This window comes from Podarcis muralis, chromosome 11 (assembly GCF_964188315.1).
Source record: "Podarcis muralis chromosome 11, rPodMur119.hap1.1, whole genome shotgun sequence".
NCBI lineage: Eukaryota > Metazoa > Chordata > Lepidosauria > Squamata > Lacertidae > Podarcis > Podarcis muralis.
This window is the reverse complement of record NC_135665.1, coordinates 49539382-49556838: the sequence shown is the minus strand read 5'-3', so window position 1 is coordinate 49556838 and position 17457 is coordinate 49539382. Positions and strand designations below refer to the sequence as shown.

The 17457-nt window shown below is 46.0% G+C and overlaps 1 protein-coding gene across 1 annotated transcript in view; it reads left to right on the top strand.

Moving 5' to 3' along the window:
• Window positions 1–14939: 14939 nt before the first annotated feature.
• Window positions 14940–17457, top strand: part of SLC1A3 (solute carrier family 1 member 3) — a 41597-nt gene continuing 39079 nt past the window's right edge. Inside the window, exons 1-2 of the mRNA XM_028748288.2 lie at window positions 14940–15198; window positions 16805–17092. Coding sequence (XP_028604121.2) covers window positions 16912–17092 — 181 coding nt within the window. The 5' untranslated portion in view covers window positions 14940–15198; window positions 16805–16911. The remainder of the gene's footprint in view (window positions 15199–16804; window positions 17093–17457) is intronic.

Sequence of the window (17457 nt, the reverse complement as noted above, 5' to 3'; positions counted from 1 at the left end):
AATCTTAACCTGAGGTACCACTGTATTTATGGCATTTGATGTTTTCCATACGGTATTTAATTTTTTCCATATTCTTTTTTGCTTTTTCTTCGTATATGGCTTTGCAATCATTTCTGAAGAAAAACAACCTATACATATTTGAAACAACCAACCAACCAACCAACCAACCAACCAACCAGGCGTATCTATATGTAAACATCTCTGTTTCCAGTATTTTAACAGTGGGATGCAGGCAACAGGCAGAAGAGCTGGATCCACCATCAAATGAGAGCCTGTCTTCTTTGCCCACCTAAACTGAAAAGGTAGGGAGAGGGAGAGGGACCCAGAGAAGAACTTCCAAATGTGACGTTAGTGACCATACACAGGTTCATATGGAAGGAAGTTGCCCCTTACTCAGATGACCTTCAGCCAGGAAATATAAATAAAAGCAAACATCAACCTCTCCTTAGACTTAAATTTATTTAAACTTTAAATATATTTTGTTATGTACTGAAGTTCTCACCCTGGGCCAGCAGGGGGATACTGTAGATAGTTATGCAAATGAAGGATCGAAAAGTGACGTTCAGTGATTGGATAGTTTTAGAAAATGGCAACAGTTACATTGTTCTGGAGCTCTATATAAGCAGGCTGACTGAGCTCCTCAGTTAGTTCTGTTCCAGGTTACAATAAAGAGCTGCTTTGGAAGAATCGCTGTGTCGTCTGATATGTTCGCCCACAACTTAACATACTTTATAAACATTTCAAAGACCCCCCCTTCTTTTTACCGCACCCTTTTAGTGACAAGCTCTCAGAACAGCTTGTATATGATCAATGAAAACGAATAACCAATGATTGAAACAATACAATGTTCCATGCAGGACCAGCCCAGGACAAGATGGTGCCCCTCTCTATTGCATAAGAAAAAGCTACCGTAAATGTACCTCCAGCTGGGCCTTACTCCAGCCCTGGCAACAGGACAGCACTCTCCATTATACCTGAGGGCAGAGGCATATGTTAAGAGGTGCAGGGCAGGCCATGTGGCAAACACAGCTCTGTTTTCCAGTGCCTCCCTAACACTCCCTGCCTCTCAGCATCTGCTGCCTGAGGCAGTTGCCTCACTCTGCCTAATGGTAGGACCGGCGCTGGTCCCATGTGGCTTTTCAAAACTAGCCTGATGGTAACAATTTACCTCACTGGCTGCTTTATGGTTTCTACCTTGCAGGGCAGTTGGTTCTGGTGGCCTCTGAGAGGGGAGGAAGGGCCCAGCACAAGCTGGAGGAGAAGAAGCCAGTGGAGATGACAACAAGGGCATTTACTTTCTCTGGCTACTCTTCCTGGCAAATGGAGAACATAGGATATCACAAAGCCAGTTTTTCAGGTTCTACCGAGTTTTGCTTTGTGGGTCACCAACTGCGTAATGGCAGTCATAAAACGTATAACAACACTTGCTTACATTGGGCAGCAACCTTGCAATGGTTTGCTCGGAACCAGTGACTCTGACTCCAAATTCCTAAACTTGGAATTCCTAGATCCCTATCAGGTAGGTGCAGTTTGCACTGGCCAAATGTCAGCAGCAGGCTATGCCAAATTAATGTCTTGTCAGCAGAAGGTCAGTCTTGACTAGAATCACAAATAAGGGAGGGAGAATCTACCAATTTCTGTTCTCTCCATTTCTTATATTTTCCAGTCTTAAATTCAGTTCTGCACATTTTGAGGGACGCGGGTTGCGCTGTGGGTTAAACCACAGAGCCTAGGACTTGCTGGTCAGAAGGTTGGTGGTTCGAATCCCCGTGACGGGGTGAGCTCCCATTGCTCGGTCCCTGCTCCTGCCAACCTAGCAGTTCAAAAGCACGTCAAAGGGCAAGTAGATAAATAGGTACTGCTTTGGTGGGAAGGTAAACGGCCTTTCCATGCGCTGCTCTGGTTTGCCAGAAGCAGCTTAGTCATGCTGGCCACATGACCCAGAAGCTGTATGCTGGCTCCCTCGGCCAATAAAGCGAGATGAGCACCGCAACCCCAGAGTCGGCCACGATTGGACCTAATGGTCAGGGGTCCCTTTACCTTATGACTATTTCATTTTTTAAAAAACCTGATGAAAATTCATCAGCTTTTTAGTGTGGATTCTCCTGTCAAACATTTTAATACACACTTTTGACTAATGTACACATTTTTGCAAGCAATTCCCCCTAATATAATGCAATTTTGTATGTTATTTTCATTAATATATTCATTTTAATGCACTCTCCCCCCTAACACATGCATTTTTGTAAATATTCTTTGTTTGGACACCTGCTCTGAAAAATTTGGGTAAGTGTGAATTTGGAAATATAGCTGTGTTTCAGTTAGCATATTGTTTTGGAAAGTATGAATTTGAGAGGTTTAAATGTGGACTGAAATGAATTTCTCCTCCTTCCCTCCCTGTAAGTAAGGAGGTAGGGGTGGTATTAAGAGCAGACTGAGTGTGGTAAAGCAGTTCTCCATTCATTCTAATGGAGCACTGTTGCAATGGTCACCTTGCAGATTAATGGCTAAAAAGCAGAATCTGAACTGGGGACTTGCTGGATCACAGCTCACATACTAGGACAATATATTTCACCAGCTCAAAATCACCGAGTTACTTCTTTTAAAACCAAAAATTATTAAATCTGAATGGGACTGGCTGTAGATTTTACACAACTTGTAGGAGTCTATAATTTCCTTCTCGTTATATTAGCTTATCTGTCTGTCCAGTGCTGGAAAGAAGGCACATTCCACGTCAAAGTAGTGATTTTGCTAGGAGACAAGAACAGGGCAACAAACATCATTGACTATCCAAAGTCACTGCACATTCATTTCAGGGATATTTGACTCACTACCGTGCCTACAGACAAAGAAGATGAGAGAGGACAGTTGTACGAGGGCTAGGAAAGATTGGCTTCAATGGGGTGGCCCAGCATAATTGCATCTCTGTAAAAATTAGTGAAGGGTGATCATCCCACAATGCAAGGATTTGGATGCTCTTCTAAACATGCAATTATCCCATCTCTCAAAGAACTGAGTGGGAGATTATCCTGCACCAGCAAGCATTAGTCCATGGAATCAATTATCAATGTTAGATGAACTTTGTACAGGGCAAACCATGGCAAGAAAAGTTATTGGCATCTGCCCCCCTCCCCGTTCCACTGCCCCATGACAACAGTGCCTTTGACCAGCCTGTCTTCCTCCTGACCTTCCAATCTACTGGTTTCCCCCTTTTTGTGCTGACTGTATATTTAAATAGTTGAGTGTGATCAATCCACACCAGCCACCATGTTCCTAAATTTCCAATCTGCTATGGAAGTCTGCCTCTGGTGGTCTCCACCGGAACTGAGGAAAGGACAATGTCGCTATGAGATGTATGAGCATTGTATTGCCAGGCTGCCCCAGATGACTCACCCCATTCTAAGGTTACTGACAGTCCTGACAGCGCCCACTGCAGAAGGCTCTCTTGGCCCACCAGGTCGCTGGGTGCAGCCAACCTGTAAATTCCCCGCAATGCCTTGAGTTAGGATCATCACTATTTACATGCGGCTTTCCCAGTGTATCCTGCCAACCTAGCAGTTCAAAAGCACGTCAAGTGCAAGTAGATAAATAGGTACCACTCCGGCAGGAAGGCAAATGGTGTTTTCTGTGCACTGGTCTGGTTTCGCCAGAAGTGGCTTAATCATGCTGGCCACAAGACCTGGAAGCTGTCTGCGGACAAACGCCGGCTCCCTCAGCCAGTAAAGCAAGATGAGCGCCACAACCCCAGAGTCATTCGCAACTGGACTTAGTGGTCATCAGTCCCTTTACCCTTTACCTTTACCTTCCCAATGTAAGTCATGCTCAAAGTGGTTCACAATGACTATTTTAATGTTATTGTTGGCATCCGTCTATCTCAGGAGACGATGGAGGAGTGTATCTTGGGTGCTGAGGTCAAACTGTTGCAAGGTGTCAGGAACGTTCTTTCCCAGAGTGACAGTGAGGGCTCCAAGGACCAAGGGGGGGGGTGGCAGGCAGAAAGAGACGGAGGCTTGCTTTCTTCACATGCATAGAATGTGAAGCGAGCCTCCCCTTTTCCTGGAATGCAGGTCATAAATTTCCAGGACAGCATAAAGCAGGCAGAGGGGCCACAGCTCTCAGACATGCTCTCAGGGGAGGAGGGGCAAACTGGACAATCTGCTCCTGAGTCGCCTCCTACTAGGAGGATGGGCAGAGTCCAGGCTTGGTGTCAAGGCCACAGAAGGAAGAGCATTCAATGGCGTATATCCTGTTGGAAAAGAGCCCACCCTCCAGTGGGCTCAACTGACCCATCAAGTGATGAAGATTGAGCTGTGTGCTCGGACTGAGCTACTGTGTAAATACCGATAAATCTGAACATTATAAAACTGCCAGCTTGCCATCTCTTGGTGTGAGAGGGAGATTGTAAATCCTGACAAAAGGTTGCAGCGCCTGCTGTGGCTGTAGAGATTGATGCGGGAAAGGCGTGTTTTCTTTTCTTGCTGCTGTTTGTGCTGCTGCAGATGCACCATGGCGTCTCTTCTATCCTCCCTTTGGTTACAAGTGTAATTGCAAGAATATGAGAGACTTCATGGGAGGGCTGCAATGCATTTGCTTTCCATGCAAAAAGGTCCCAAGTAGGTCCGCTAAGTAGGGCTGGGAATATTTCCTGCCTGAAACCCTTGAGAGCTGCTGCCAGTCCGTGCAGACAATACAGACATGTAGCACTGGTCTGCCTTCCTGCTACTAAAACACAGGTATAAAAAGGTAAAGGGACCCCTGACCATTAGGTCCAGTCGTGGCCGACTCTGGGGTTGTGGTGCTCATCTCGCTTTATTGGCCAAGGGAGCCGGCGTACAGCTTCCGGGTCATGTGGCCAGTATGACTAAACCACTTCTGGCAAACCAGTGCAGCGCACGGAAACGCCGTTTACCTTCCCGCCAGAGTGGTACCTATTTATCTACTTGCACTTTGACATGCTTTCAAACTGCTAGGTTGGCAGGAGCAGGGACCGATCAACGGGAGCTCACCCCGTCGCGGGGATTCGAACCGCTGACCATCTGATTGGCAAGTCCTAGGCTCTGTGGTTTAACCCACAGCGCCACCCGCGTCCCTAAAACACAGGTATAGTTCTGTGAAAGAATTGTGACATTTGCTCTAGTCTAATAAAATTAAATTTATGCTCGGTTTATGCACACACACACACACACACACACACACACACCAACATGCTAAATGTGTTTATTATTGAACCTGTCTGGATGATTTCACATGCAAGACCCCCAGCATGCCTTCAAAAGAAAGCCCCCCGAACAACTATGTAGTGCCCTGCAAACACTTTTTCTATTTACACAGCTGCTCTGCTGCCGAACAAGAAGCAAGTTATTCTGCTTTTTAAAAAAAAAATCATAATGGAATTTCCCGTACTGTTTTTGAACACCGCTGTGCATCCTGAGCGTGGGGCTCTCGGCAGGAAGTAGTTCATGGGCATTTCGGAGGAAAAGGAAAAGAAAGAAAACCCTTTCATTGTGCTGTGTTAAAGGTGCCCGAATGGAGCGACGAGTTCTGAGAACTGCAGGGCTGTGGGAGAGTTGTTTTAATGGAGCGATATCCCACTGTGGGCAGTGAATGCCCCTGCAGCCTCTGGGGTGCTTATCTTGAGCACTCGACCGAATGGAAGAGTTCTAAAATGACTTGTAGGGCTTAGAAAACAGTTCAGAAATGTAAAAGAAATTTCAGAAAAGGGAACTCAAAGACCTTTTAGGAGAGGAAGACAGGGCACTGCCTTAGTCTATTTGGTTCAGTAGTGTTTCCACTGACTGGCAGTGGTTCTTAAGGGTTTCAGGCAGGGAACACTCCCGGCCCTCCATAGAGATGCTAGGGACTGAGGATGAGAATTTCTGCAGGTGAAGCCAATGTACTGACCCTGACCTAGGGCCCTCCCCACTGTGGATGTCCTGCGCACTTCATGGCATTGCTACTGTTTCAAGAGTTTACAACATCCTTCTGAAAAATGACAGTTACAGATCTGACCAGGCAAATCAAGCGCTGTGGAAATGCACCAGCAAAAGATGGCCCAGCTATTTAGTCATTTGTTTATTTCATGAAGTTTAATTCCACCTGATTGTTAGAGAAAAAGAAAGCCTCAAAGCATTCTACAAATAGAATAAAACCATGTAAGTATTGGTAAACAGAGTTAAACACAAATATTTACCGTAAAACTTACAAAAAAATAATTAAAATCAAGGGCAGACTTAAAAAGACGGATTAAAACACACGTCAACATTCTACATATCTGGGTAGGCTTGCCTAATACTTTGGCCACCTCATGAGGAGAGGAGACACCCTGGAAAAGACCTTGATGTTGGGGAAGATTGAGGGCCAAAGGAGAAGGGGACGACAGAGGACAAGATGGTTGGACAGTGCTCTCGAAGCTACCAACATGAGTTTGACCAAACTGTGGGAGGCGGTGGAAGACAGGAGTGCCTGGCGTGCTCTGGTCCATAGGGTCACGAAGAGTCGGACACGACTAAACGACTAAACAACAACAACCAGAAATGTTTTCAGCGGGTGCTGAAATGAATACAGTGACGGTCCCTGCCTGATATCAATAGGCAGGAAGCTCTAAAGTCTGGGTGCTGCCACACTAAAAGATCAATTTCCTACAAATGCAGAACAAGTATTATATGGTGCCAGTTCCATAGATCAAAGCATCATTTATATATGACTACTAGGCTAGTAGCCCACCCATCCACATGTATGCAGCATCTGCACATCATGTACTGGGCCCAGGGGTTAACCCGAGCAATGCGGTCCAGGTCCGGTCCCGAATCCAAGGATTCCGCGAGGAGTCAGCCCAACAGGGCCAAGGCAGGAAACCAGGCTAGGTCAGGCACAATGTCTCAGGCAGGTTCCAGCAAGCAGCAATGTTGCTCCCACAACCTAGGGCGGTGTCCGGCAGCCTTTTATCTCTGATGGGGTAACGCCCGGTCCTGATCCCCCGGTGACTCACCTCCCTGTTTCGCCCGAAGGCAAGCACTCCTCCTGCGAGTACTCAGGTCTCTCCTTCTCTCAGACCTGAGTCTCTGCAGCTTGGGAGATGTCGGTGGGTTACTAGACCCAGAGGCCGCCTCAGCCTCTCCTGACCCAACTGGTAGTGGAGCAGCTGCATGTGATTGCCCAGCAGAGGGCAATGAGGTAATCCCCGCATCTGGAGCCAGGGCAGGCTCAGGCCCCTGACTCGGCCCAGCTGGTGCTTGTTGCAGGGGAACCTGTGCAGACTGGGGCTCTTCAGAATCAGGCCCCAGACTTGGTTCACATGCCGCCTGAGGCAGAGGATCCAGTGTGGACTGAGACTCCTCCGGTCCGAATCCAAGCCCGAGTCCCAGGCCATCACACATCATTTCTGTGGGTGTCCAAAGTTATAAAAAAATAAATTCAAAGCAAAGTTCATTTGCATCTCAATGCACTCATTTCAGACTCATTTGCGGTGCAGCAGAGCTTCCTCAGCAAAACAATGGTTGGGAAACGTTCTCATGCAGAACCTCCTGAAGTCAAGAAGTAGACCCACAGAAGGGTTCCTCCACACATCTAACTGATGCTTGGCTCTGGCTGTTGCCACCCACGCAATCCCAGGCATGGGGTTCATGTGGAACAAAGGAACCGAGACCGTGCATGAAAGCTAGACATTTCCCATTGATGAGAACTTGCTGGGGGTGTGGAACCCTAGTTCATCCTCTGCTTGCTTGCTGACTCATTCAAGAACCAGCCTGATGCAGAGGAAATGCTTGTCTCTCCCCTGGCAACTGCTTCTTCCTTCATATGTGGGCCTATCTCCTTGTTAATGATGTTGAATTCTGGTTCTAAAGAAAGGAAAGAGAAACCAGAGTCATATGAATGGCTGCTTTCAATGGGCAGGGGGGGGGATTTCCCAGCGTATGGAATGGAGTGAGTCCGGAATACTGCTCAATGGGATTCACTCAAAGATCACTTGCCAACACATCACAAGTTTTCAGCTAACACTGGGTGGCAGACAGGACTGGATGGAGACGGGGGTTTTCTGGAGCCAAGCTTTCATAGAACACTTTTAATGAGCTTGTCTCTTGTTTCCCCTGCATTGCTTTGCCTTTTAAATTCTGTTTTCTAAGGTGCCTGTCTCATCTCTCATAGGCTCTTTTCAATTTTAGTACATTAAGCAGACTAAGGGCTATTTTGCATTTCGCTCCTAAGAACGGGATGTCGCCATGTCAAGAAGATTTGGCACCGCTTCCTTTTAGCACGACTAAGGACTTTCCCCCCATTTCCAGTATAAAATGTGGGCATGTTCTGCTTCTCCCTCAGAGTTTACGTACTTAATTTCACCATTGCTATGCTGGAAGAAGGCATGCATTTGACTGAAGCAACTCTGATGGTGTATTTTTAGCCAGTTTCCCTGGGAAGAGGCTTCCACAGATGGGGAACCAATTGCAGGTCAATTCTGTTTCCAGGGCAGCTCCATCTGGTACACCAGCTGAGACCCTACCTGCCTGTCTCACCAGAGTGGTACATGTTCTGGTTATCTCCCACTTGGACAAATGCAATGGGCTACATGGGGCTACCTTTGAAGGTGACTCAGAAACTACAATTAATCCAGAATGCAGCTGCCAGACTGGGAGCAGGGGCTAGGACCATATAACACTGGTCCTAAGAGACCTACATTGGCTCCCAGTATGTTTCTGAGCACAATTCAAAGTGTTGGTGCTTACCTTTAAAGCCCTAAATGGCTGATATACCTGAAGGAGCATCTCCACCCCCATCGTTCAGCCCAGACACCAGTTCTGAAGGTTTCCTGGCTGTTCCCTCAGTTGTGAGAAGTAAAGTTACAAGGAACCAGGCAGAGGACATTCTTGGTAGCGGCACCTGCCCTGCGGAACGCCCTCCCGTCAGATGTCAAAGAGATAAACAATTATACGACCTTCCATAGATATCTGAAGGCTGTCATGTTTCAGGAAGCATTTAATGTCTGATGTTTTCTTGTGTTTATATTCTGTTGGAAGCCACCCAGAGTGGCTGGGGCAACTGAGTCAGATGAGTGAGATACAAGTATGTAAGTAAGTAAATAAGTACGTAAGTAAATAAGTAAATGATGATGATGATGATGATGATGATGATGATGATGATGTCATCCAAGATCTTGCTGTCCTGTAGGCTAGTCTACCAGGTCCATGAAAGAATAATTTTCCTCCCTTATCATAACAAGAATATTTTCTAAAAGTCTGCCCACCACATATTCTGGATGCATACTTGCCAAGGATAATCTAAAGCAGTGTGGTATTTTATAGAAAACCACATAATGGAGTGGCTTGTAATGACCTCAGCCATTGTGACCAGGCTATGTGTATACATGCAGTTTGCATACACAGCATGTAAGACTTTCTGGCATCCTGTTTTCAAAACCTGAAGCTGCATTTTCCCTTGCTACCAAATCTGCATATTTTCTCAGAGCTCGCTTCTTTCACCACAATAGACAATATCTCCCCTCCTGCCAAAGAAATGTCCAAATGCTAAAGAGTAGCTATAACAGTCATTACTACAACAGCAACTTTGAGCTACGAGCACTCTTAAATTAGAATTATTGCTGCAAATGATTTGTATATGTCTTGATTGCTGTGATTAACGATTCTGTGACCATAAATGTGTATTTTTGCAAATGCATGCTAACATCAGGCGCTGCATACAATGAACTTTTTCCCTTTTTGGCTGAGTAGTTTAAATGACTTGTGTCCTTTACATACACAACATTGTCGCTGCTCAAAAAAAACAAATTGCATTCATGAAGAATCTGAGTCCCACTCCATCACTCTAACTAGTCACATCATTGCATGCAGAAATTGCAATTCTCAACAGATCTGTCTCAAATTTGTCCACCTTGTGTCACAGTCAACATGCAGATATTCCGCACCAAACTTGAGATCAGTTGGCCACATCATCTGGGTATGGTAAACAATTAGAGATTATTGGTGTGTGGGTGTGTGGGTGTGGGTGTGCGCGCGTGTGTTCAAATGGTGCCTCTATAGCACAGAGATGTGGCCCTGCAGATGGTGTTGGACTACAACTCCCATCATTCCTAAGTATTACCTATGTTGGCTGGGGATGAAGGGAGTTGGAGTCCAGCGACATCTAGAGTGTTACTGGTTCATCATCCCTGTTCCCACAGACTTTCAGTGGGTTGCACACTTCCAATTTCAATTATGACTGCTAGCGGAAAGTACTGTTTGCTAGCTTCCTAGTCTAAAATCATTCCATCTACTGGTAAATTCATGTGGCACTTTTTGATTTTGCATATCCGTTCTGATTGTTTCCTACATCCTCCATAGTTCACCATCTTATCTGTAACACATCAGCACCTTTGCAAATGACTTTGTCAACAAACATTGTTAAAGAAATCAGTAAATAACGCTAATGCCAGATTTTTAAGAATTGCTCCTATTAGCCAATACTGTCAGTGATGCTGTCAGGAATTGTGTATAGGGAGGTTTTTAATGTTTGATGTTGTTGTTTTACTGTGTTTGATGTTTTCATTTGTTTCGCCAGATACTCCGTTCCTTTCCCACCCATGGCCAGCCCAATACATTTTGCTGCCTGAGGCTGAGACATTCTATATACACAAAATTCTATATACAGAGGCCAACTGGGTTAGCCATTTAATCTGACTTCAACACTAACACAGCAGCACATATGAGGCTTGCCTTTGCCATGCAGAGCTATCTGCATGGTACACACACTTTACTGATGCCTGAGCTACCTCACTCTGCCTAACGATAGAGCTGGCCCCACACCTACCCCAGTTCTGATTCAGTTTGATTATTTTCTGGACAGACACTCAGGTTGCAATCCTGTGCCCTTACCTGGGAGTGAACCTTATTGAACTTCTAAGTAGGCATATCTAGGGTTGTTTTTTCAGTGTCTTTCGGCCACTAGGCAAATTGGAAAAGGTTTGGAAAAGGGCAATCAAAATGATCACCTTCCCTATAAGGAAAGCTTACAACATTTCAGGCTTTTTGAGTTTAGACATGATAGAGGCGTATACAATTACTTCTCCGTATCCACTTTCTTCACTTCATGCATAATGTTCTCCTATAAGAATCAGGGACATGCAGTGAAGCTGAAGTATGGAAGATTCAGGGCAGACAAAATAAAGTAATTATTGATGCAGAATGCAGTGCATACTGCTTTGGGGTTTTTTGCTTTTGTTTTACTGTCAAGTGGTATATAAATATTATGAAATAAATAAATAGAAAAGTAAAACTATGACATTTGCTCCCACAAGAGGTAGTAATGGCCCTCAACATAGCTTAAACAGATTTAAAGATTTCTATTTACTGAGAGAACCCTTCTTCCCTCTCTTACCTTCCTTGACTCTGCCCATTAACTATACCGCCATCCTCTTGACTTTAGTGCTATCTTTCCTGATCTGCAATATACATTCTACCTGAACTTCCATTATTGCGAACAACAGAACTCTGGTTATATGTCTACTGCTATTTTAGGATTCATTAGACTGATATTTGCTAGTTAAAGGTAAAGGTAAAGGTACCCCTGCCCGTACGGGCCAGTCTTGACAGACTCTAGGGTTGTGCGCCCATCTCACTCAAGAGGCCAGAGGCCAGCGCTGTCCGGATACACTTCCGGGTCAAGTGGCCAGCGTGACATCGCTGCTCTGGCGAGCTAGAGCCGCACACGGAAACGCCGTTTACCTTCCCGCTAGTAAGCGGTCCCTATTTATCTACTTGCACCCAGGGGTGCTTTCGAACTGCTAGGTTGGCAGGCGCTGGGACCGAGCAACGGGAGCGCACCCCGCCGCGGGGATTCGAACCGCCGACCTTTCGATCGGCAAGCCCTAGGCGCTGAGGCTTTTACCCACAGCGCCACCCGCGTCCCATTTGCTAGTTAGCCCTTGGCTAAAACTGTGATACTCCAGAAACAAGCACTATGATTGTTATAGATCTTTATTTTGTTTTTGTTTGGTTTTTTTTTTTTAAAAATCCTGTTCTTTATAATCACACTTTCATCCAAGGATGTCGAATAACTTACAAAAAAACCATTCAGTCGAAAATCTAACAATAACATGCATCAAAATCCTCCTCCTATTAGTTATGCATAACAGTATATTCTTTTGTCCGTACTCATTTATCCTAATTTTCCCCCTTCCTCCCTCCCCTTTAACCCCTCCCCCCAAAATTGTTCTCTCTTCAAATCTTTAACCATGTGCACAGATTATTCGTTCTAATTTGGATGCTTTGGGTTTATATCTTTATTTTGTGAACCACGCTGAGAACTACAGTGGTACCTCAGGTTACATACGCTTCAGGTTACAGATGCTTCAGGTTACAGACTCCGCTAACCTAGAAATAGTGCTTCAGGTTAAGAACTTTGCTTCAGGATGAGAACAGAAATCGGGCTCTGGCGGCGCCGCGGCAGCAGGAGGCCCCATTAGCTAAAGTGGTGCTTCAGGTGAAGAACAGTTTCAGGTTACGAACGGACCTCCGGAATGAATTAAGTACTTAACCTGAGGTACCACTGTACTGGTGAAAGGGCGGCATGCAAATTTAATAACAGAAATTCAGGGCAGGTAAGGCTATCCCTCCATGGCTCCTAGCCACAATGGCTATACTCTGCCTCCATGATTGGAGACAGTATGTTTCTGAATACCAGTTGCCAGAAACTGCAGAAGGGGCAAGTGCTGGTGCCTATTGGCTTCCCACAAATATCTGGTTGGTCACTGTGAGAACAGGATACTTATCCAGGTTAGCCATTGACCAGATCCATCAGAGCTAGTCTTATGTCCTTACATAATCAAAACAAAAAAATTCCTTCCAGTAGCACCTTAAAGACCAACTAAGTTAGTTCTTGGTATGAGCTTTCGTGTGCATGCACACTTCTTCAGATACACAGTGTATCTGAAGGATGTGTGTACATCTTTCAGATACATCTGAAGGGTGTATCTGAAGAAGTGTGCATGCACACGAAAGCTCATACCAAGAACTAACTTAGTTGGTCTTTAAGGTGCTACTGGGGACACAGGTGGCGCTGTGGGTAAAACCTCAGCAGTGGCGTAGCGTGGGGGGTGCAGGGGGGGCCGGCCGCACCTGGTGCAACATCTGGGGTTAGGGCAAATCCACAGGTTAGGGGGTGCAAATCCACGGGTTAGGGGGCGCAAATCCATGGGTTAGGGGGCGCCTTGCCCCGGGTGCTGACAACCCACGCTACACCACTGAACCTCAGCACCTAGAACTTGCCGATCGCATGGTCGGCGGTTCGAATCCCCGCGGCGGGGTGAGCTCCCGTCGTTTGGTCCCAGCTCCTGCCCACCTAGCAGTTCGAAAGCACCCTTAAAAAGTGCAAGTAAATAAATAGGTACCGCTTTATAGCGGGAAGGTAAACGGCGTTTCCGTGTGCTGCGCTGGTGCTGGCTCGCCAGAGCAGCTTCGTCACACTGGCCATGTGACCTGGAAGTGTCTTCGGACGGCGCCGGCTCCCGGCCTCTAGAGTGAGATGAGCGCACAACCCTAGAGTCTGTCAAGACTGGCCCGTACGGGCAGGGGTACCTTTACCTTTACCTTTAAGGTGCTACTGGAAGGAATTTTTTTGTTTTGACTATGGCAGACCAACACGGCTACCTATCTGTAACTGTCCTTACATAAAGCACTCTTATATCACTTTAGCAGTCGTGGAGAAGCCCGGGAACTGTAGTTTGTGATGGATGTTGGGAAATATAGCGCTCTGAGGTCAGCACTCTTAAACCACAGTTCCCAAGATTCTTTGAGGGAAGCAACGACTTCTTAAGCGATATAAGAGTGCTTTAAATGTATGGACGTGACCTCAGGGAAGAAGTTTGCAGTTACAGAGGTATGCATTTTTTATCCATGACTCAGAGAGTAAAAATAAATATGGAAATGTCTTATGAGTGGCCTGAAGGAGCCACCAGCATTCCTCTTAAACTGTGTGCAACGTCTCGCTCGGCATCTTAAAATGCGCTCATGCTTTGGAAGTCTGCATCCTGGGTGCGCAGTAAATTAAAGCAAAAGAGGAAACTTCGAAGCAGCTGTCCTTCCCCTCGTTACCTTTCACGCCTTCCTAAAGCGCTGAAAGTTTCGGCTGGGCTTGAATTTACTTCGGGAGGCTTTTAAAAAGAAAACGCTGACAGAACAAGCCCTGTCTTGAATGCAGCGTAACGACGAGTCACGGGAGAGGGCAGGGAGACCAAAAGGAAGAAGAGCCGCCTGTGCTTCTGTTGACTTCAGTGGCGTAGCGTGGGTTGTCAGCACCCGGGGCAAGGCAAGTAATTTGCGCCCCCTAACCTGTGGATTTGCGCCCCCTAACCTGTGGATTTGTGCCCCCTAACCCATGGATTTGCCCTAACCCCAGATGTTGCGCCCGGTGCGGCCGGCCCCCCCTGCACCCCCCACGCTACGCCACTGGTTGACTTTTCCCTTGTCCTGGTCCTGCTCACTCCTGAGAAATCGCAGACAGGTTACTCGCCCTCTGGGGCAGCTTGCACAGAGCATTGATTTCACACGCACACACAAATAAAAATGCCAACACGTTTCCTGACCTCCTACAGGAAGCCTTGAAAAGAGAGCGCACACTTGCACCACCATTATTTTATTATTATTATTATTATTATTATTATTATTATTATTATTATTATTATTATTATTATTATTATTATTATTATTATCCTAAAAGGATAGATGCATGTATATGATGCTGCATAACGCTATCTGGAGACCCAGAAATCTCGTTTGGCAAGGCGACGAAGGCAAGAGGAGAGGCTTGCGCGCTCGCCATTCTCTCCCGGGTCCAGAGTTTGCATTCCCAAGGAAGCTGAACTGACAAAGCGTGAAAGTGGCCTAAAAGTGGGGCGGGGGGCGCACAAAGGAAAGCCACCCCGGCTGCGGAGCGCGGAGGCTCATCAGTATTCGCCAGGCTCGCCTGCCAGCGCCCCTCGGCGCCGCCGCCGCCGCCTGCGCGCACACACATTTGCCCGGCGCGGCTCCTCCCCTTTCCTTAACTTGCTGCGCTTCTAAGTTGCCTCCGGCAGAGTCCCAGCCTGCGCCCCCCGGCCCACCTTCTCGCTCCCGCTTCCCCGGACAGCTTCCGACCCTCCCCGCGTGGACTCCGCTTGATCCGGAGGGAATCTCGCCTCTTGCCTCCCGCCCGCTTCGCTCGGAGTCTGGAAAGGTGAGCGCGCGCTCTCGATCTCGAATTGTAGAGTTGCGAGGGGATCGTATAGTCCGGACTCCCTTTAGTGCGCGGATCTTTTGCGCGACGTGGGGCTCGAACCCGCGACCCCGAGGTTCAGAGTCTCGCTGTGCTATCCCTTCTCCAGTTGCATATGCCTTCCTCTCCCCTTGGCACCCCCCCGGTCCTTTCCTGCCTTAGTGGATGCTGTCTTCCTTTGGGGTACTCCTTGCACCCTGGGTATTGATACGGACAGCTTGGGGGGGGGGCTCCTGATTTGGGATGCGGAAGAAGAGTGACAGTTTCTTTAACAGTGTAATGACCTGTGAAGTGTCGCCTTGGAGAGGTAAGTTTCCCGAAGTTCAGTGGGAGCTGTTTCCAAAAAAAAAAAAAAAGGAGGGTATAGGGTTGCAGCTAAAAAAATATACACCTTACAAATAGGATTCCCCTGCCCCAAAACGATATCTTTCCATAACCAGCTGACAGTGGGAAACTTGTATTTGTTCTAAATAATGCAGAAATTAATATTTCAACACGGCTGAGAGGATAAATGTTTCAGCGGGTACTTGTGAGAAACTTTATTAAAACTTCTATGGTTTTCGGTAGCTGGGAACCACCAGCTACTAGAGATGTTAAGCAGTTGATACAATTGGAAAATCTTGTTGTCTGTGCCCAGCTTCTCATCATTTCTAATCTTTTGTGAGTCAGCCTCATAACTTTTGCAGTGGGAGACGCGAACAGCTGTCTTAAATACCACGATCAAACGTGGAAGGTGAAGTTGGATTTAAGTCAAAGGTTTTTACAAAACCCCAATAATGCACACCTTTAGAATCGGGTGTTTGATGTGTGAGCTGCACATCAAAATATTAGTATTTGTGAGTGTAAATGTGTAATAAGCAAGCAGTGTTCCTCTAATAGGGGTTTAAACCCTAATTTGTCCTGTTTTGAGTTGATATGCAGACTACAGCATACCTCAAGAGAAGGTAGTGCCTGTGGGAGTCTAAGAGCAACCTTCTTAAATACAGCAGATGAATGGATTGCATGCTTTTGTTTGGGGTCATGTACAAGATAATGTAAATTACTCATATACTGTCAGCAGAGAACTAAAAATGATTTGCACAAAAGCTGTGAAATTTGGCTAAAGTGTGATATATAACAAAAATAAGTAATTTGATCTGAAATAATTTTTTTAAGCAACCATAAGATATCCTGATGCAACGCAGCCAAATTTAAGTCCTGTTGCTTTTAGTGGGGGTGGTAAACCTGTTCTTTAATCTAAGCACTGGAACTTTGAGGATGCATCAATATGCTGCTTAGCTGAGCTCCAATGAACACAGTGCAGTTCATATCTGAATAAACACGCATACCGTTGCGCCCTAAAATAGCTGGATTGTGTCCGCACCCCTCTTCATACAAGTGACTCTGTTCTCCTATGTTGTGATGTAAATTATTCCATACTGACTACAATGCCTTGATTATTTTTATTTATTTATTTTCAAAAAAATATTTGCATAAAAGAGTTGAAAGTTGGGTTTCTACTGCATGGTTTTGAAGGCAATTATTGAAAACTCGACTTTCTCAATCTCTCTCTCTCTCTCTCTTTTAGGATTTCTGTTGTCACTGATCAAGGAAAAGGAGTTTTCATCCCCCTCCCCACCACAGAGATTTTTTAACAGCAGCAAATCTATAAAGTAGAGGCGTTGTGAGCTATAGATGACTAAAAGTAACGGTGAAGACACGAGGTCAGGCAACAGGATGGAGCGCATTCAGCAAGGAGTCCGAAAACGTACTCTCCTGGCAAAGAAGAAAGTGCAGAGCATCACAAAGGATGATGTCAAAAGTTACTTACTGAGGAATTTTTTTGTGCTCTTCACCATCATTGCTGTCATTGTCGGTGAGTAATTTTGACTGAGGCAACAAATCTTGAAAAAACATCACTTGGACAGAGCGGTTGCTGTTGTCCACTTTCATCCCCGTTGAGAAGAACTTGCCGGCTTGGAAAGTTTTCTATCCGAACACTGCGTTGTTCAGGAGTTGGGGGAAGTTTCACTGTTGATGGTCAGGTCTGCAGTTCTGACTGCAGTTGCACGTCTCTGTGTTTTAAATCAGTAGAGCTCCAAGGGGGTTAAATCAGAAGGAAAATGGTTGAGTTATTTTACTGATTCCTTAAAAAAAAAGCCCTTAATTAGAAGCCGCTTTTTATGAGCCCTTAATCCTTCTTAACAATTAAAGAAAATTGGCTATGGCCTCAGCGCAATT